Genomic DNA, 20,674 nt, shown 5'->3' on the forward strand with positions numbered 1-20,674 from the left:
GATTCTCACACAATCATATGACTCTAATGCTAGCACTTAACCACCAAATATCATGAGATGTGACAAAAAAAAAAAAAATCTCAAAAGTTGGCACCACTGTTAAAGAGGCTTATGCAAATAGGTTGGCCTCCCTTTCCTCACAAAGGGACAAACTGCCACCTCCAAAGGGAAATCGCCTGGAAGGGAGCTTAGTGTTTTCACCAGATTGAGGTGGGGAGGGTCCTTTCTGACTGGAATAAACAGCAGGATTTTCAGTCTCCAGAACCAGCTGATTTTTCAGAGATCCACTGGAGAACAGGGACATCTGTACAAAGGTTCTGTGCACTGACTCTGTGGGACTCCATCCATTCCCAACTCTAGGCCAGCATGGCCTACTGGAGGTGTTGGCAGTAGGGTTACCCGTCTTTCAAGTTCCCAAATAGAAGACACTGCTGGGGGGGGGGTACTGTTTCTTTCTACTACCACCCTTATTTCTGCTGGTGGTGATGGTGGCACTGCCTTCAGAGCTGGGTACTGAGCCCGCAACCACCACTCTTTGGCTGCCCAGCTCTGAAGGCAATGCCATTGCCAGCAACAGTACAGAAGGGAGGCAAACCAGTAAACATGCATGCTGGTATTGGGGCCTGCTGGGAATTGCAGTTCTACCAGAACTGACGTTGGAAAAAGGACAAGCAAGGAAAAATCACAGACATTTGTTCATATTTCAAAATCTTCACAGGTAGAGAACAGAGGACCAAAAAAGAGGTCAAGTCCAGGAAAAATCGGATGTGTGGTAACCCTAGCTGGCAGGGGCTCCAACTCTTCAGCTTTGTAGGCCATATCTTGATCTTCACTTTAATTTTGATATCTTTCTCCCTCCTGAGTTTGAAGACCGAAACCACCACCATTTCCGAATAGAATGGAATGTTCCTCAAATAAAGGCTGTTGTTTGAGATCTTTACTTGTATGGTAATTTGTTTCCGATGTTTCTTCTCCCCACCCTCCCAACCAAAAAAAAAAAAAAAGAATGACTTCTTATAGCGTAGCTGATTTATTAAATATGACCAAGAACTTCTTTCTAATGTGTTTCAGTGATTTAAAAAACAGCCTTTGGACTGATATTGTTCATGGCTTTTATCCCAGAAAATTATTTTGGTAAGTCTGAATTGAAGCTATTCACCTGTTTAAGAATGGGACACTCAAAGAGGTGTCTAGCAATACTAGAGAAAGAAGTACGTACAATCAAATACACATCTTAAGATCCCCCGCAACCCTCCCCAGAAAATAAAAATGAACTGTTAATACGTTATGACTAATTTTGTCTGCAGAGTCAAAAAAAAGCAGAGTTGAGGGTTCCTGACAGCAACTTCATCTCTGCTCCCTTATGCGTGGGCTTCTTTCATTAGACATCTGGGCACTGTGACATATTAGTTGGCAAACAAAGGAATTTGTACTTGTTTATGGACTTTATGCTGAAGACTAAGCTTTAGATATTTAGCTATTAGCAAGGTTAAGATTTTGTCACAGTTATTTTTAGTAAGTTACGGATAGGTCACAGGCACTAAACAAAAATTCACAGGAGCTGTGACCTGTCAGACTTTTCCTAAAAATAACTGTGGGAGAGAGGGCTTTGGGGGGAATGATAGCTAGAGACCCATGGCAGGGGACTGACAGCCCTAGCCCCACTGCCACAGGGGTGGCCTATCCCTGGCTCCAGCCTCCACTACAGCCCCAGGAAGAAGGCACACAACTCCGGCTCCTGCTGAAGCTGAGGGTCAGAAGTGCACAGCCTCAACTTCTGCACCAACCGAAGCTTGGGAGGGCAGAAGGGGTGCATGGCCCTGGCTCTGGCCGTAACTGTGGGAGGGTGGAGAAAGCTCAGGCCCTGTCCGAAGCTATGAAGGGTAGGGGGAAAACAGCCCCTACTAATGCTGTGGGTCCAGAGCACACAGCTCTTGCTGAAAATGGGGGTGTGTGTGAGGGGGAAACAGCGCCAGCTCCGGTCGAAGCCATGGGTGGAGGATGTATAGCTCCAGTTCAAGCAAAGTCAGCTGAAGCAAAGTCAAAGTCACAGAATCTGTGACTTCCCTAACTTCTGACTAAATCGTATCCTTAGCTATTAATATTGCTACACAAGTACAAAGGTATGCCTATCAAGCTTACCTTGCCTAGTGCAAAATGCAACTGCACTAAAGGTTTGAACAAGTAGCCAGAGACCCACTGTAGACAAGAACTAAATTGAGTCTGACCTTTTCCATTATATACATTTTGCAATTATTAACCTCAGCTGCTTTGCAGATTTTACTTTTAATTGTTCAAGATCCAGGCAACACACCTGAAATATGTCACCAAAACTGCAAACCACAGTATATACTAGATAACATCACTTAGGTCAGCAATATAGAGCTAACTTGAAGAGAAAGGAGAAGCCCTAACAGGAGAAGCATTACAATTTCACATTTTGTTTCCAATACAATTGTTCCACTAAGAACCAAAAGGTTCTTGGTTTTTCCTATTACTAGAAAGCATACAGACCGTTATATCTCATCCATCAAGAACCTCAATGCATACCCAGCTCTCAACCGGCTTATATTTTCATGTTGTAAATTTTTGGATATGAAAGTGTATCTAAAGTTTTGTCAGAATGGTATACTTTACAGCATAATTTTTTAATACGAGTCCACAGTTAGAACTCAAAATTGAGTTTAAAGGTTAAAAAGTATATTTTTATTATATACTACTCAGTAAGCCATTTCCCTGTTTCATAAAATCATAGAACTGAAAGGGACCTTGAGAGGTCATCTAGTCCAGTCCCCTGCACTCAAGGCAGGACTAAAGTTATCATTCTAGACCATCCCTGACAGGTGTTTGTCCAACCTGCTCTTAAAAATCCCCAATGATGGAGATTCCACAACCTCCGTAGGCAATTTATTCCAGTGCTTAACCACGCTGACAGTTGGGAAGTTTTTCCTAATGTCCAACCTAAACCGTCCTTGTTGCAATTTAAGCCCATTGCTTCTTGTCCTATCCTCAAAGATTAAGAGGAATTTTTCTCCCCCCTCCGTGTAACCTTTTATGTACTTGAAAATAGTTGTCCCCCTTCAGTCTTCTCTTCTCCAAACTAAACAAACCCAATTTTTTCAATTTTCCCTCATAGGTCATGTTTCTAAACCTTTAATCACTTTTAGTGCTCTTCTCTGGACTTTCTCCAATTTGTCCACACCTTTCCTAAAATGTGGAGTCTAGAACTGGACACAAGACTCCAGCTGAGGCCTAATCAGCGTGGAGTAGAGCAGAATTTTGCCACACGGAAGCAGCAAACTCATATACATCCTCCACCTGTTGGAATGTAATGTTAGGAATCTCTGATGTGTGTTTGATAAAATCCATTTTTCAGAGGATGCAAAGACAACAGAAATCTTGTTGACATTTCACCCCAGCACAAACCTATACCTGGGTTTAAATGCAAGCTAGTATGACCCATAATGAGAATTCAGGCACCAGAAAGGATGATCTCATGGTTATAGCAAGGATTGAGGAAATCTACATTCTACTCCCACTCCTGCTAGATTTCCTGTGTAAGCTTGGCAAGTCACTCTCTGTGCTCAAGTTCCCATCTGTAAAATGTAGTATATATCCTTACTTTACATGGGCAGTAAGGATAAAGCCCTTCCTGGTTGTGAGGCACTACAGTAAGTGCCACAAAAAGCCTAAAAACTCCAAAGAAAAACATTTTGGAGAGGAATGGTTTATTATTTCAACAGCTCTGTCCTTTCAGTTAAAGGGGCAAGAGCACCAAGGGGTTCTTCAGCAAACTCAGGGAAGATCAGATTTGACAATCTTGATATGTGTAAGGAAAAAAGTCCATTTTTAAAACCTTTCAGGGACTTTAACATACCACAAGAAGTATAACACACAAAAAGGAAGGGGCGAAGGCAAGGGAAAAAAGGCATAAGTCCAGATTTTTAAGAGCTCCTTCATGGGTCACTTAAATTACAGCAGCAGAACGGGATGCTACATAAGTGAATCCAAAACTCTGTTTTAGTACTACAATGATAACAAAATCATTTAGTGAAAGGTACAATACTAATTTGTTCCTCTTGGATCACATGACTGATATGCCATATTAAATTGTTCAATACGTCCGAGTGTAATGAAAACTCCTGCATGACTCTCAAACAGAAATTCAGAGTCCCACATGAAATACCAAGTTTTGGTCACTCCCATTACATCAGCTGAACTTCAAACGGATACAGTATTGTTCAATTATATTCCTGTCCTGTTGTGTACCATATTGTACTCCATTTGATAATTGCTGGGTGCAATAAATTTCCAAACTCAGCAACATTTTAGTGGATGGTGAAAGTGATGGGTACATGGTTTGGTTAAGATGATCATCAATTTATATACATAATGGAAAGCAAAGTCACCTTTACACGTTGGAATTGGCGTGTTTATTTAAAAAGTAAACCTTTGTGCACATTACAGTTAAAAAAGGAAAATTCAAAAAAGAATCCAATCAATTAAGCAGTCTGCAAACCAGCAATATTACAAGCTTGTTTACATATTAACATTTACATTAATTTAAACAAGTGGCTTGTCACCAATATATAAAACTTGCAAGTTGGATCTTGGAAGATACAAATCCTGCCACATGTGTTAACATGGGTTTGTCAATCAGTTTAAAACCACTCTTGCAATGAAACACTTAGTCCCCCTCAGTAAGTTATACTAGTGGATAGCTAGCTGCTGTAGCTATTCCACAGTGATTCCTCCTGTCTTTAGCCATGTAGATATATCCTTTGTTACCCCACTTCTCACCCCAGCTGGAAAACAAAAAACAAACAAACAAAAAATTATAGTTAGCCTTAACAGTTATGCAAGAGAGTTTAGCACTGAGATCTACATTTGTCCCATGGATTAGAATGGCAATTTCCACCTTTCAGCTTTGTGAAAAAGTCCAAGTAACAAATGCTCTCCATTGGTAAGATGGTATGCCAAGGATACCCAGAGTACAGAGAACCTTGTAATGCAACCCTTTGACTCTCTTTCCAGTAGCAGTGTGGCTGGAGCGTATATAGGTGGGCAGCACTGCCCAAGGACGGAACTAGCAAGGCAACACTTCTGATTCTGTGGTGGAGTACATAATTGACTTCACTAACTGACCTCCCAGAAAGTAATACAGGCGAGTCTCATCTTGCGCGCATTTAACATGCGCGAATTCAGCTTTGCACGGTCAGCAAAACCAAGTCCCCCGCCCCCCCCCAAAAAAGAGAAAAACAACCATTTTAATACTGTACCTGTAGTGCGGGCGATTCCGCCCGCCATTACACTTAATGTAATTTTGACTATACGCGATTTTTGCTTTATGCGCTGACTGCGGAATGTAACCCCAGCATAAGACGAGACTCTCCTGTACACCAAAAGACTGCAGACAACCAGGGGGAGGGTACTCTTGGAGGAAGCAGAAGACCAGCTACCAAGATTTCATGGCTCTCACCTGTCTTTCACCTGTCAGATTTTTGCCTCCTATTCTAGCACAAGAGGCTAGTCCTCAGTTCTTTTTCCATCTGCACAAAATATGAAACCTGAGTGCATCTCCTCCACACTTAAGGGTATCCCAACTTTAGATTATGATCTAAACTGGAACTGAAAACTAACATAAACAATCCAAAATGCATTAGAATGAATTTGCTGCTTAAAGCCAAGTTTATTAAGAACCCAAAATGTATAACTTCTTTCCCCTATGTAAGAACTGAGGCATTTGTTTTATAAAGGTGGTTGTGGAGTTTTGCCAAATTTGCAGGACTTTGCCTACCCTGCATCATAACACTTTTCCACACCGATTCACTTGAACGTGTAATCAAACCATTTGCACCCCCAACTTTATAAAACCGTGGACTGAGATTGAAGAGTGTTGTATAAAAAGAAAAAACGCAGAAGTTTTGCACCTGTTCTTAACAATCCAGTACTTCTTCCCATCTTCATCTGCTCCCTCAAAGCCATAGCCTACAACCAGAACGCCATGATCCAGGTCCTCACTGCTACATTCTGGCTCATAATAGACACCTAGAAAATACAAGTTCAAGTAAGGACTCCAAGACTTAAAAAGGCATTTCTGGAACATCTTCTGTCTTTAGATCTCAATTGTGTGTTTTACAATCAGTTAATCAGCCAAACACCTCTTCTGCAAGGTATTTCAGCATTATTCCCTAATAATGAGGAAACCAAAGGACAAGTTGCATTACTTGTCACAAAGGAAATCTGTTTCAGAGTTGGAGACTGACCCCAGATCACCTGAATTCCAGATCAAACTTTTTTGCATCAGTAATTAAAATACAGACTGCAACATAGGATTTTTTTTTTTTTTTTTGGCATCAGTACTGCAACATTAGATACAGTACATGAAGTCATCTTATAAACTGCGAGCAAATCATTACCTGATTCATAAAACTGGAATGATGAATGGCCTGCATCAATAGCCACAGAGACTGGACCCACAGATGCCACTGCTTTCATGAGTGCTTTTTCACGTCCTTGTGGGATGTCTACAAAGCCAGTATCATTAGCAGCATTGTACTCTGCCTTATACATACAGTCTTCATCATCCTTGACAAAAAAGGAAATTGGAGTTACTATATAGTTCTCTAATTTAGATTAGAGGAGAGATACAGGTGTTGCCAGCTACTCTGTGCTTAGTTTGTCTAGCTGGGTATTTTGAAACTGTGCATTTCTTTAACAAAAAGAACTAAGCAATGTAGTCTTAAGTAGGTCAGAATAAGAGACTGAAAGAGAGACCCAGTTGTCTCATGCAGATCTTTTGACCAAGATTCATTCAGAGAAACACCAGGAAAAATCCATCTCAGCTAATTTATAAGTAGCCAGAATTAACTAGTGTGTGGGCTGTCAAAATTGATTTGACAATAGGATCATTAGATTTCTCTCATTTTCTCAAGCAGTTAACATATCATACTCATAGGACTTACACATTTTGCAGCTATATTTTGAACCTACTCTTCAACAGGGTATCCATTTTTGTATTCATACAATAATTGTCAGAATACAGCATGACCTGCCAGGATAAGCATGATTAATTGTGGGCACAAAACTTTACCTTATGAAATGAATGGCCAGTATGAAAGTCAGGTCCTTTGAAACTGAACAGCTAATGTGTGTTCCTGGAATATTTACATGGCAAGACCCACGTTAACATTTGATTTGCAGCATCATGATCACCCAGTGCACAGTAAGGAACGCAGGTCCCTGAACTTTTCTTTGTAAAGTTTTCTTTACTTATTTTGTAAAGAATAAAGCAGGTGTGCGAGGAATTTCACAAAACACATTAGAGATAACTCTTCTGAAGGAGCAAGTGCTTTCAGAGACACATGTGACAAATTAGGAATTAAGGAGGAGATGTGGAAAAAGTTTTAATCTAATCGAAAAAAAGGGTCATGTGCTTTGTTCATTCTCTGCTCTGTGTCAATGAGACCAAAAATTGGAGACAAGTTTAACAAGCAAAGGAGTTTGCAATTAAAGTGAAGCTGCAAGCATAAAATCTTCTCCCTAAATTAAAAACCCAATATGTGACTTGCATATGTCTGATCCAATATTCCGGAATCCCGGGTTGTGTTGGCGGCAAGAAGTCTCCTTGCTCCCATTTTTCTTTCTATGTAGCGCCCACAAGCTATGCACCCAACATCTACAATTGGCTAGGCAATGTACAGCTATTTCTGAAGTTTGCCAGTCATCTGTGAATGCCTTTGACTTCTAGGATGAATTACTATAATGCTCTCTATGTGGGACTACTGCTACAGACCATTTGGAATGCAGATATTGCCCCTTCACCAGTATTAACTGCAAGGAGATGTACTGCATCAGGTCTTCTGAAACTGAACTTCACCCAGAAGAGTCAGCTCTGATCTGTATAAGAGCTACCTTGTTTGGGTTCTGGTTACGTGACAGACTGCTTCCGTCATGCATATTGTTGTGGCATCTGAGATTAATTGGAGTTAACATCTCTGGCTATATAAGTGTATGGGGCATGATAGCAGAGCATCATCAGTGGCAGGCTCTTTGCTTCGCTATTCACTTCTTAAAATGGTCTGATGAGCCTTTGGTTTTTGCCCAAATCTTTGAGGTCACTTTTCTCAGACTTTACTGATTTTGGGACTGGTGGGCAGCTATTCTAGTTTGCTTGGGGGACAACTATGAAGGGAAGAACAGATCTGTTCTGAAAGCTGTTAATATATTTCCTTCCCCAGATTTCAACCTGTATTTTTACCTTGTATTTCTATACTTAAGACACACTGTACAGATAAAACAACAGATTAGCTTGGAGCTAGTTACATTTACCTTTGCAATGTATGGGTAGGATTCCTCTGAATCAATTCCTCCATTGTCCTGTACATACTGGAAAGCTTGATCCATGAGACCACCATTGCATCCTTGATTTCCTTCAGGACGAGAGCAGTCTACAAGGTTTTGTTCACTCAGTGAGACAAGCTTGCCAGTTTTTCTGAAGTGCTGCCCTTCAAGAGCACCAGTTGTGCTAAAAGCCCAACAAGATCCACACTGACCCTGAAGTTGAAAAGGAAAAATTACTCATTAGCACAAGCAATGTAGTAGTCCATTAGTAGTTACCACAGCAGTCTAAACATATGACTATACCATTATCCAAGTCCCACTTCATTCATGCTCATTAGGAACTTGAACCTTTTTGAAAATACCAAAATCCTTCCAGTGCTCATAACATACAGACATGCACATCCTATTTGTTGTTATGCACAAGACAACATACCTGGTCTTTAACTGGAGTTACATATCCCTCTTCCCTCCAGTCTACAGATTTTGGTGCCTCCAGGAAGTTGGGTTCAAGGAACTGTGATCCTCTGTACTTCCTTTCTGATTTTTTATATTGGAACCCATTCATCAGCTGCTTAAACTCTTCAGTAGTCTGAAGGAAGAAAACAAAATAAAAAAGTGCTTGTCCTCTGTTATATATCGCTACTAACAAAACAAGTTTTATGGCTTTTCTTATACATACCATGTCACCGAATTGATTCATTCCCATTCTGTAGCTATGTTTTCCCATTGTGTGATCCAGATTATGTAGTTCAATCATTTTCAAGTTCTTCTCCCATACCATTCTCCTCCAGCCTTCTTCCCGCTAAAGGGCAGGAGAACAGGTTATTTGGATAATGGAACTTGGCCTCTCTCAGTGAGTAAAAGAATAAATGAAAACAGTAATACACCAATTTTTAGGTTTTCTTGTCCAAAGCAATCTGGAAGGTGCAGACCGCTCGCAATAGTCCAAATAACTAAGGCTATGTCTACACTAGCGAGCTTACAGCAGCACAGCTGTACTAATGCAGCTGTGCCACTGTAAGATTACTCATATAGCAGCTCTATGCCAACAGGAGAGCTCTCCCTTTGACATAATTTAAACCACCTCCAATGAATGGCGGTAGCTATGTCAGCGGAAGAGAGTCTCCCACCAACAGTGCTGTCCGCACCGGCCCTTCTGTTGGTGTAACTTAGGTCGCTCAGAGGGCTGGTTTTTTCACACCCCTGAGTGATATAAGTTATACCGACAAAAGTGCAAATGTAGACATAGCTTACGCATTTTTCTTTTACTTATTGTGCTGTCTTTCATACAAGGACGGCAAAGTTCTTAACATTAACTCCTGTTAAGGTATGTCCACACTGAAATAAAAAACCTACAGCAATGAGTCTCAGAGGCCGGGGTTGCAGGGCGAAAAATTGTAGTGTAGACATTCAGGATTGGGCTGGAACCTGGACTCCGAGACCCACTCTCAGGGCTTAATTTGTGCCAGGGCTGAGCCCCAGCACCTCTAGGCCTGGCAGTTCAGAGCCCCGGCACCTCTGGGCTTGCTGCATTAGTTATGAATGTAAAAATAATTGCTTGAACCCCAGCCCCCTCTCTTTCATTACAAATTAAGCACTTTCCATTCTCCTTGCAAGATTTCAGCTCCAGCCTGAATGTCTACACTGCAATCTTTAGCACCACAAGCCTGAGTTAGCTGGCCTGGGCCAACCATAGCCCTGTCATGGGTCTTTTATTCTAGTGTAGAAGTAGTATCCTCAGATGTACAGACAGGGAAAACAGAGTAACTTTCCCATGGTTAGAGAGTTAATGGCAGAGCTTGGAATAGTCACTCAGTTCCAAGTGCTAGTCTTACATTTTACTGTTCCTACCATTCCCAGTATTAAGCAAATGTCCATACTGTGGGGTCTGCCTCTTCAAAATACTCACCTCATGGTAGGTCTTAGTGTGCCATGACTTCCACAGGTTCCAGTGGTTATCCAAAACAGGATCTATTCTTGGAGCAGCAAATGATATTCCCAAACACAGGGAAAATATGACCAGATATATATTCATGTTGGAAAGTCTACCAAAAGTTAACAAGACCAGTTAAGCCATTTCTCACATGTAAGATTCTGTTTATCAGAAGTTTCTATGTAGAAAGATTGCTTAGTAACATACAGAGACAAATAATGAAGAAAAAAATCACTCAAAATGACATATTTCGAGTGTGTATCACAAAGCTGAAGCCATTACCAGGTATAAGAAAAGGAATACTTGTGGCACCTTAGAGACTAACAAATTTATTTTAGCATAAGCTTTCGTGAGCTACAGCTCACTTCATCGGATGCATGTAGCTCACGAAAGCTTATGCTCAAATAAATTTGTTAGTCTCTAAGGTGCTACAAGTACTCCTTTTCTTTTTGCGAATATAGACCAACACGGCTGCTACTCTGAAACCTGTCATTACCAGTTATGTCTCCTCTATGAGCCAGTTATGCAAGAGGAGAGAACCACTTCTTCCTTAACTCATGGCACATGAAAAAAGAACTGGTTTATCTCCTTATAATGGGGCACCAGAGAATGTATGAACTCTCTTTTCATGGAGGGGTGCCTAGACTTGGTCCAGCAATCCTGGGAGATGCTGCAGGACATTTTCACACCATAGAAATTCTATTAAATCACAGGCCCACTTCACAGCCCTTTCAATTACTTCTGCCCTTTCATCTTTTGTCTCTTTCCCCCTTTTCTAATTTTCACCCAAATCCAATCAATAGGGTGTTAAGTGACAATCACTGCATTTCAGTAGGATGCCCATCCTTTATCTGCAAGAGAAAAGGATTCACACCACATTCTAATTTGGTTTTCCCCATTATGGTTTCCACACTAGTTCTTTTAAGTGCATGTAACAGTGACTGTGCTCGGTATAGGGAGCTTTGTCTGGTACTGCAGGATAGGGGGAAAAAGAGGAACATTTTCAGTAGGTAAATAGAAAGCTTCTGCCTCTGGGGAGCCTGTTTGCACAGTTGACTCATCTTTTCCTGGAATCATTTCCGCTCTCCTCACAGAAACTAGTTACAAAATCATAAGACTATGGGATGTGATCAGAGGCATGGGTGAGGGTCCCTTCCTAAGGGCTACCTCCATGCGCCCATCTCCCTGCCTCTTACTCGCCTAGAGGCACCGCAGGGGCCAGACTCTCTTGTAAACGGATCTCCTCCTGGGGAGAGGGCGATTTGCAGGAGGCACCCGCCCTAGCAGCTGGGAAGGGCAGCCCCACTGATCCATCACGTCAGACCACTCACATGACCGCTGACCTGGGAGACCAGTCGCAAACCCAGCGCAGGGGAGGGAAGGATTCTGCTCGGGAAGGCCACTGCTGGGTAAACAAGCCCGGGGCGGCGCCGCTGGGGCCTGTCGGGGAGAGGGCAATAGGGAGCCCCAGGTCCGCAGCTGCAGAGCTGCATCGTGCTCAGCCAAACAAGCCCTGCCAGAGCCCACAGCGGCTTCCAGGGGAAGCGCAGGGAGCAGAAATCACAGCGCCCGGCTCCTAGGCGGCCTGCGGTGCTGGAGGATGAATAAGCTGGGCAGTGCCGGGAAGAGCGGCTCCCAATTACAGTCACCGCTGGGTGTTACCGAGCCACGGTACGGACCTTGCAATGGGCGTGAGCCGAACGCTGCAGCTAGCCAGTGCCCAGGCCCCTCCAGTGCCCGCCGTCACACTCAGCACAGGGGGCCCAGACACCCCTAGATCCGCCCCCTCCCCGACACAGCACAGCACAGGGGGCCCAGACACCCCTAGATCCGCCCCCCCTCCCCGACACAGCACAGCACAGGGGGCCCAGACACCCCTAGATCCGCCCCCCCCTCCCCGACACAGCACAGCACAGGGGGCCCAGACACCCCTAGATCCGCCCCCCCTCCCCGACACAGCACAGCACAGGGGGCCCAGACACCCCTAGATCCGCCCCCCCTCCCCGACACAGCACAGCACAGCGCGGAGGAGGCCGGGGGAGCCCCAGGCGGAATATGACAGACAAGTCCCGCTCGCTCTCCCTGGCCCATCAGACAGGGGCAGGCGGCTCCTCTCTCCCCACAACCGGCTCAAGCTCCCGCCCCGCCAGCGCCGGGGACCAAGCTGCAGCGCGCAAACAACCCAGCGCCCCTGCTGCCTCCGCACGCAGGAGGCTGGGATGGTCCCCGCAGCAGGCTTAGGGCTCAGCCGCAGCCCCTCCCCCGACACTGGGCATGCAGCCCCAGCAGGGCTAACGGGGCGTTGGAGCCTCCCCGCTGGCTGCAAAGCGACTCACCTGAGGGACCCTGCCAAGTTCTCGCAGCCTGGGCATTAGCATCAGCAGCGCTGGTCCCCGCGCAGCGGGCCCCTGTTATAGTCTGCCCAGCTGTGCCCGCCCCGGCGCTCCGATTGGTTGCGACGGGGCTGGGGCGGCCCCCGCAAGGGTCAGGACTCCCAGTCCCGTAGTGCGCTGTGTCACGCGTGCCCAGTGCGATCTTGCTGGACAGAACGTAACCCTACAGTCACCTAAAATCCAAATTAGGTGCAAGCTTTTCAAAATACGCCGAGGGGAGGAGCAAAAGAAATGAAACCGCAATTTGTAAGGGGAAAAAAATCCCTTGAGATTGTCCCCACAACCTCCAGAAAAAATTGCTTAGTTATAGGATTATATCTACTAAGGGACAACCAATCCTCAATGCTCACTTACTAAGGAACAATATTCACTCATTGATATAGACACGTTCCATAATCAATTCAAAGACTTGGATGAAAATATCTAAACGCTATTGTTAAATTTATTCACCTAAAGTTGGGTTATTGATGATTATGTACTATATGTATCTGATTACTTTGAAAGCAAACATTGTATTTGTGGATAATCTAAACCCTACACCTAGATGTACAGACACTTTTCATAACCTGTGTAATATATAAGTTAACATTTGCTTTAATAAAATGTTTTACATTTGTTAAAAGGACTGAAAAAGTACATGAAGAATAGCACTTGGTCTTACAGGAACTAGGATAATGTTAGGGTTAGGGCCTCATGCTTTAGTAGATAAACTGACTGTTACAGTAATTAGAATCTGATCTTGCCATGCTATAGTATTGGGTGAATTTGGGTGTGTGTGCAGTGGGTGGGTTATTGGTTTCTCACTGACAACTCCTTCTACAGCATCAGTATTGAACTCCCAGAGCATTATTCCGGTACCATGTGCCATTCACGCTACATACATCATAAAGCCAGACTTTGTCCTATAAATATTGCAGGGTAATGATACAACAATGAAATACATTGACCCAAAATGAAAACAATGTTTAGAAGTTTCCTAAATATACCATTTTTAAAAAATGCTTTGAAACCATACAAATAAAAGCATATATTAAGCAAACATAAAGACTGATTCACTTTTAATAATGTATTATAGAGCAACAATTGGACAGTAAACAAAAAAAAGTTATGACATTGACTTGTTTAGGTTATTTAGGACCCCAAGAAACTCCAAATCATATAAGATTGAGTAGATACCAAAATTAAGTGTCACATATGTATATAGGTTTCAGAGTAGCAGCTGTGTTAGTCTGTATTCGCAAAAAGAAAAGGAGTACTTGTGGCACCTTAGAGACTAACAAATTTATTTGAGCATAAGCTTTCGTGAGCTACAGCTCACTTCATTGGATGCATTTCAAATTTCCTAAAATAAGACGAGCTCGAAAGCTTTTCTCTTTCACCAGTGGAAGCTGGTCCAATACAAGATATTACCTCACCTACCTTAAGAAAAGGAGTACTTGTGGCACCTTAGAGACTAACAAATTTATTAGAGCATAAGCTTTTGTGAGCTACAGCTCACTTCACTCACGAAAGCTTATGCTCTAATAAATTTGTTAGTCTCTAAGGTGCCACAAGTACTCCTTTTCTTTTTGTGAATACAGACTAACACGGCTGCTACTCTCACCTACATTGTCTCTCTAAAATAAAATAAATAGGTTTTCTACTGTGAAACATAGAACTGTTTAGAAAAATACAAATATTTAGCAATTATTAGATGTCCCAATAGTTAGTGGAGTATTAAAACCCCTGTAATTAAGAATAAAAGCTTGTAAATTTAGCACCCTCAATCCTGCAAACTCTTATGTATGAATATGGTTAAGGATTTTTTTTTTATAAAACTACAAAAAAGTTTCCATTAATTGATCTGGGTGACACTGACAATCTTTTAAAATGAGAACCAGACCCATTAATTATCCCTTATCAGATCAACCCAGTTGGTGAGTAGTCCCATTGAATGCAATAGTTCCTATTAAGTTTTGCAGTTCACACCACACAAGACAAATAGGGTGGGGAGGGCACACTTTTGTTTGTCCCATTACATAACTGGAAGTTTCCTTCACTAGATTTCCTAACCCTAATTAGTCATAGGCTAACATTATTGTTTTTGACTTTTTGGCTGCAACACCACTGAAGTTTTTGTCCCCCCATAGTGCAACTCCTCCCCTAATGATAGCAATAGTGGTATCTACTGTAGATGGACACATTTTTTACCATATTGTACTCTAACCCTGCATGTGGTGGTAAAAATTCCAGCCTAATAGAGTTGCCATTAGTACTAACACTGATGGAGAAGCTGCACTACAGAAACGGAGGGAGATTTCAGATTTCCAAAAGTACTTACGCACATGCAACCTTGGGGTGGGAGGGATCTTTTAGCCCTAAAAGAGCGGTAAGAAAAAGGTGCAATTTTTTTCCATATAGACATCAATACAGACAAAGCTTTGGATCAATCTTCCATTGATCTTGAGAATATATATATATTTTTTAATAAAAAGAAAAGGAGAACTTGTGGCACCTTAGAGACTAACAAATTTATTAGAGAATGCATCCGATGAAGTGAGCTGTAGCTCACGAAAGCTTATGCTCTAATAAATTTGTTAGTCTCTAAGGTGCCACAAGTTCTCCTTTTCTTTTTGCGAATACAGACTAACACGGCTGCTACTCTGAAACCTATATTTTTTAATGAAAGCTTAAGGTTGGTATTATGTTGCACAATGCAGCAAAAATTGCAGAGATCATATGTGATTCTCCCTTTTCCCTGATAAGGCAGTACTTAAGGGAGGATTTAACTATAGGTATTAGTTTTATTAACACATTCACAATCCTTTTTATATTAATTATTCCTGCAGCAGTTTTAGTGCTGTTGGGCCTTGATCGGACATAAAGCACATTGAGATGTTAGAAGTAGCATTGACACCGGCATTTTTTGGAAGGAAAATCTCCTGCTATTGCTCTATCACAAAACTTCCCCAAAATATTTGGGCAGACAATGCTAAAGGTTTCCATTAGACTACAAGTGTGAACTAGTCTACTCAGAAACTTGCACTGAACTCACAAAAGGAGAGTATTAAAACCAATTTATTTATTTCAGTGCAAGTCTGTGGGTTAACACTTATTTCATCATAAGACAGTGGGTAAATTTAGAACCTTAAGTCTGGATTACAAACAAAGCTGCATGGTTTTAATTAAAGGAGTATTTTTAAGGTAATTGAGTTAGGCAGGTGCAAACCTCTGTTGGACACTGTTTTTTTAAACTTGGCTTATATCATTTTTACTTATGACATGTACAAACTCTCTTCTAAATCAAAATTAGCAAATTTTATTCTGAAACAAGAGTGTGTACACCCAAACATAAATAAAATGACTAATTGGTGTCATTATTTCAGTGAAAGTTTATTTGAAGTCTAGACCTCATTAGATGCTACTGAAAAAGCTGAGAAGTGGTTTTTCCAATCACTGGAAACTACTATTCATTCAAATTTGTTCAAGCATACACTCCTTTTTAAAGGGCACCTTACACATTAAGTTTAAAATCTCAAACAATTTAAGTTTTTTGTGAGGAAAAGTTTTTTTGATTTTCAGTGGGTAAAGTAAATTTTTGGCACACAACACAAGAGTGTTTGAAAGAATTTTGCTTAATTTTCCTCTAGGGAGAAAGCTAGCATGGAAAATTTCAGCCCCAAAAGGTACATGTTTGAGAAAGTTACAAGCATACGAGAAGAGAGGGGTTAACAGAATGGAAACATATTTGCACCGTCTACTTGAAATTTTAAAAAGCCGAATTTCAGAAGAGTTAAAGGTAGTTCAGATAACATGTTCTTAATTTTTAAACAACCACAATAGTTGATTTTCCTCTCCCCTATTGCCATATGAAAGACCCCACAAAAACCAGGGAAACTGTCTCATTAATAGAAAATTGGAAAAACAATTTGTTTAAAGTTGATAGTGTCCCTTTAAATTTTGCAATTGCTACCAGCACCCACTAGTAAATTTCTTTATTTGGGTACCCTTCCTGGTAACAGAACTAGTTTGCTTCTGGAATTGATTTTCAGATGGGGCACCAATAATTAAATTAGCTGTATCCTTATTGGGTTGGAGAATTAAAACAGCATCTGCATTTGAAAAATCAGATATGGTTCTAAGCATTGGCTAAAGAGACATCGTCATAGCTGATAAGTCAGTAACATTATCCACTTCTCACTGTCGTTAGAATAGCCTTGTGATCTCCAAAGACTCATCATTCATCTTTCCCCTCCCCTACGTGAGAGACAAAAGGGACCACATTCCAATTTATCTAATAGGCCAGAAGGTAGAGCTTGCTTCTTTTACATCTGAATACCTTTTCTGCTCAGGAGATGTGAGACCAGCTGACAAATGATGTAATGGAATGCTTGCATTGCAGGCGCACATAGGAAACCTAGTCTCGTGGTGGGTTGTGGTGTTTTAGGGCAGTGGTTCTTAACCAGGGGCACATGTTTCTCAGTAAAAAGAAAAGGAGTACTTGTGGCACCTTAGAGACTAACAAATTTATTAGAGCATAAGCTTTCATAAGCTACAGCTCACTTCATCGGATGCATTTGGTGGAAAGTGAGATGTAGCTCACGAAAGCTTATGCTCTAATAAATTTGTTAGTCTCTAAGGTGCCACAAGTACTCCTTTTCTTTTTGCGAATACAGACTAACACGGCTGCTACTCTGAAACATGTTTCTCAGTGTTTCTCAACCTGGGAATTGCAACCCGGGGGGTTCCACAGGAGGGCTGTAGAGGAGATCACAAGTGCAGGGCCATCCTTAGGGGCGTGGCAAGCAGGGCTAAGGTACATGCTTCAACCCAGGTGTCAGGGCTTGGGCTTCAGACTTCTGAAAGAGATACAGTAGTCAGGAGAGGTTGAGAACCACTGTTTTAGGGTTTGCTAGGAGAGAGGTGTGTCATTGAAGGGAATAGGGATTTTATTTTGTTTTAAATTAAAAAAAAGTAACATAAAAGGCTAAATTTCTTAGTCGGGGGGGACTACTCCTATCCTGGGATTACTCATATACTTGGAGTTAAACATATGTGCACCTTGCCCTTGTGAGTTACATCTGATATATAATCACTTTCAAATACTGCAATATTTATGACCATAGCACATTCACATTAGCATAATACATATTGTGGTAACGTTAGGAAAGTGGAGAAACTCTGTTGGTGAAAACATCATGGTAAACAGCTGCACTGCCCCAGAAATTCATGGATTTGGAATAAGAAAATTAACATGATGCTGCAACGTTTGAAATTAAAAATATTAAGTGCTGTTTCCTTAAGCTAAAGAGAATTGTTTTCTTCAAGCAACCTTAGCATCCCTTGACTTTCTTGCATTAATATGTATTTTTATGGTAAGAGATCAGAGTTATCCATAAACCTGCTCAGATCAAGACCAAGTGTGGAATTAACTATAGATTATTATTAAAGCGTTTTACAGTGTTCTGTCAAAGCTGTCAGAACAGTATGGTATAACATTTGTATCCTTGTTTGGATTTAAACAAAAAAACCAAAACACCACCAACATTTTGCTTATGAAAATTTAAACAGGAGGGCAGAAAACAATTTCAAATACAAAAAACACTCATGAGTCTTGCTCTTAACTTAGCAAGCAGTTGTAAGCAGCTGCAGTGGGAGAAACAAAATCCTGTTTGTCTGTTTCCTGTTATTCTTGGGGCAGCAGCAGTAATTAAGGGCACTCTGACATGCTGGAAAGCAGTCCCTCGAATGAGGCTAGTAATTATGGGTGGTGGTGAAGGCATTGTTTTTAAGTTAATAAAAGACCAACCACTAACTTAATTAACAGAGCACATGACGAAGAGTAAACAAAAGAAGCTACTGGATGGAGAAGTTACCCAGGTGAAATGGCATCAAGGTTGTTTTTTGTTTATTTTGGAGTTAGCTTTCATGAAAATCAGGTAGAGAAAACAATTGGAGATATTGACTTTGGAGAGCCACTGTACAGTAGCACAGGTTTCAGAGTAGCAGCCGTGTTAGTCTGTATTCGCAAAAAGAAAAGGAGTACTTGTGGCACCTTAGAGACTAACAAATTTATTTGAGCATAAGCTTTCGTGAGCTACAGCTCACTTCATCGGATGCATTTGGTGGAAAAAACAGAGGAGAGATTTATATACACATACACACAGAGAACATGAAACAATGGGTTTATCATACACACTGTAAGGAGAGTGATCACTTAAGATAAGCCATCACCAACAGCAGGGGGGGGAAGGAGGAAAACCTTTCATGGTGACATGGTACAGTAGCACAGTAGAACTCTTATCCAAAATCCTGTTACTATCCCCATCTGCCAAATGGGGAAACTGTGCCACAGAGGGGTGAAGGGACTTTTCTACGGTCACATAAGTCTCTGCACTGAAGGGACTTACCATGTAAATAATGATTGCTTCCTCCTCTTTTGATGCAAATACACCACATGTGCACATAGTGGGATCAGGGCTTCTGCTGTCCACTGTCAGGGCTTCTGCTCTCCATTCCGCAGGAACCAACTTAGCTGGAAGCCACCTACCAGTACAGAGCTTAATTTTGACCCTCCTTCACAAAGTCCCCTTGCACCATAGAAATATCCTATTTAAAATTTTCAAAGTGCAATGCAAATAGAGCAGAAACCCTTGGATATAGTCTCAGATGTCACTGTGGGTCAAATGGTGCAGCAAAGCACTGATGGATGCAAGGTGAAACTGCAGATGTCATTAAAATGATTCAGCATGGCTAGTGTGGAACAAATGGCATAAAACAGTCAGTGAAAATACTACACTGATGTTTCTTGTATAGAAAAGACCACAGGAAATTAGTGGCAGAATTGAAAGTAGTACACTGGTCTCCTGACTTCTAGACTCCTGTTCTATCCACTGATTGATGCAGTCTCCTCAAATAAATACTGTATCTCTTGTTCCTTTCATACGTATATGGGGTTGCACATTACCCGTAGGCTGGCAGAAAAGCAGAGTCATAGAAGTTTGCAGCATAATCACACACTACATCTGATTTGTGCCTTGGCTATTGCACTCAACTACCTTTTTGTTCTGCGTTTGTACAGCACCTAGCACAATGGGACCCTGGTCCATGACTTTGGTCCCAGATGCTAAGGAAAAAACAAACAGCAGCAATATGGAGCACAGAGAACTTAAAACAGCACCTCTAATTATCCCCCTGCACTTAACTTTTTCCCTGCTCTTGGAGAAAAGTGTGTCTGATTAAAACTGATTAAATATAACTAATTATCCAAAATCAGAGTTGTATTTACTCAAACTGAGCTGCTTCATTGCATCTCTTGGCTGTTTTCAACCTTTTCTGATGCAAGCCAAGACACACAATGAAAGCATGTGACTTTACTTGTTTCTTTATGATCCTCTCCTGCTTTAGTTCCTAATCTCCCTGTATAAACAAGAATGACATTCTGAAGCTAATTATCAAGTTGTGTTTGAATTTCTGGTCCTATGATTTGATGCAACAACTTTAGGCACTTTAAGTTTTCAGTCACACAAATCTAGTCCTAAAGACCCCCATACATCTTAAAATAGTCTCTCAGTCCTAAAATTTAGATCCAGGGCTAGATATTTTTTAAAACCTCGTTCTTAAAACAATTAAATGTATGGGGGGGGAGGCGCGTGACAATGGGCACAAAAAAATAAGTTTTGTGCTCTAAGCACAGAGTTCTACCTTGTGCAATGTGTATCCCTCTGTGTGTGCATGCTTTTCCAATTTCAATTTCAGACAGGAGTGCTTTGACCATTTTTGCAAGGGAGATATTTGCCCCCTTGAAACAATTCTCACCACAGCTCAGATATCACAACATCGGTGGTTCCATAGCAGCAGTAATAGAATGAAAATACATATATATTTACTCTGCTTAGTACTCTGTTAATATTTACACATAGTAATTTAGAAGGAATAAACAAATAAATAAATAAATAAATAAATAAAGGAAGGGCCAAGGAAACGTTAAAAAAACCCCCTTTAATTAGGCATCTTCTGCAATGTA

The 20,674-nt window shown here is 41.5% G+C and overlaps 1 protein-coding gene across 1 annotated transcript; it reads right to left on the reverse strand.

Annotated features, from left to right (window-relative positions):
• Positions 1–4,410: 4,410 nt before the first annotated feature.
• CTSL (cathepsin L) lies at positions 4,411–12,768 on the reverse strand. Its single transcript, XM_038403496.2, has 8 exons — positions 12,613–12,768; positions 10,253–10,388; positions 9,023–9,145; positions 8,777–8,932; positions 8,332–8,556; positions 6,420–6,588; positions 5,931–6,048; positions 4,411–4,805 (listed from the first exon to the last, which is right to left on the reverse strand). The coding sequence occupies exons 2-8, from the start codon at positions 10,376–10,378 to the stop codon at positions 4,706–4,708; spliced, it is 1,017 nt and encodes a 338-aa protein (XP_038259424.1). The 5' UTR covers positions 10,379–10,388; positions 12,613–12,768; the 3' UTR covers positions 4,411–4,705.
• Between the last annotated feature and the right edge of the window lie 7,906 nt (positions 12,769–20,674).

This window comes from Dermochelys coriacea, chromosome 5, assembly GCF_009764565.3.
Source record: "Dermochelys coriacea isolate rDerCor1 chromosome 5, rDerCor1.pri.v4, whole genome shotgun sequence".
NCBI lineage: Eukaryota > Metazoa > Chordata > Testudines > Dermochelyidae > Dermochelys > Dermochelys coriacea.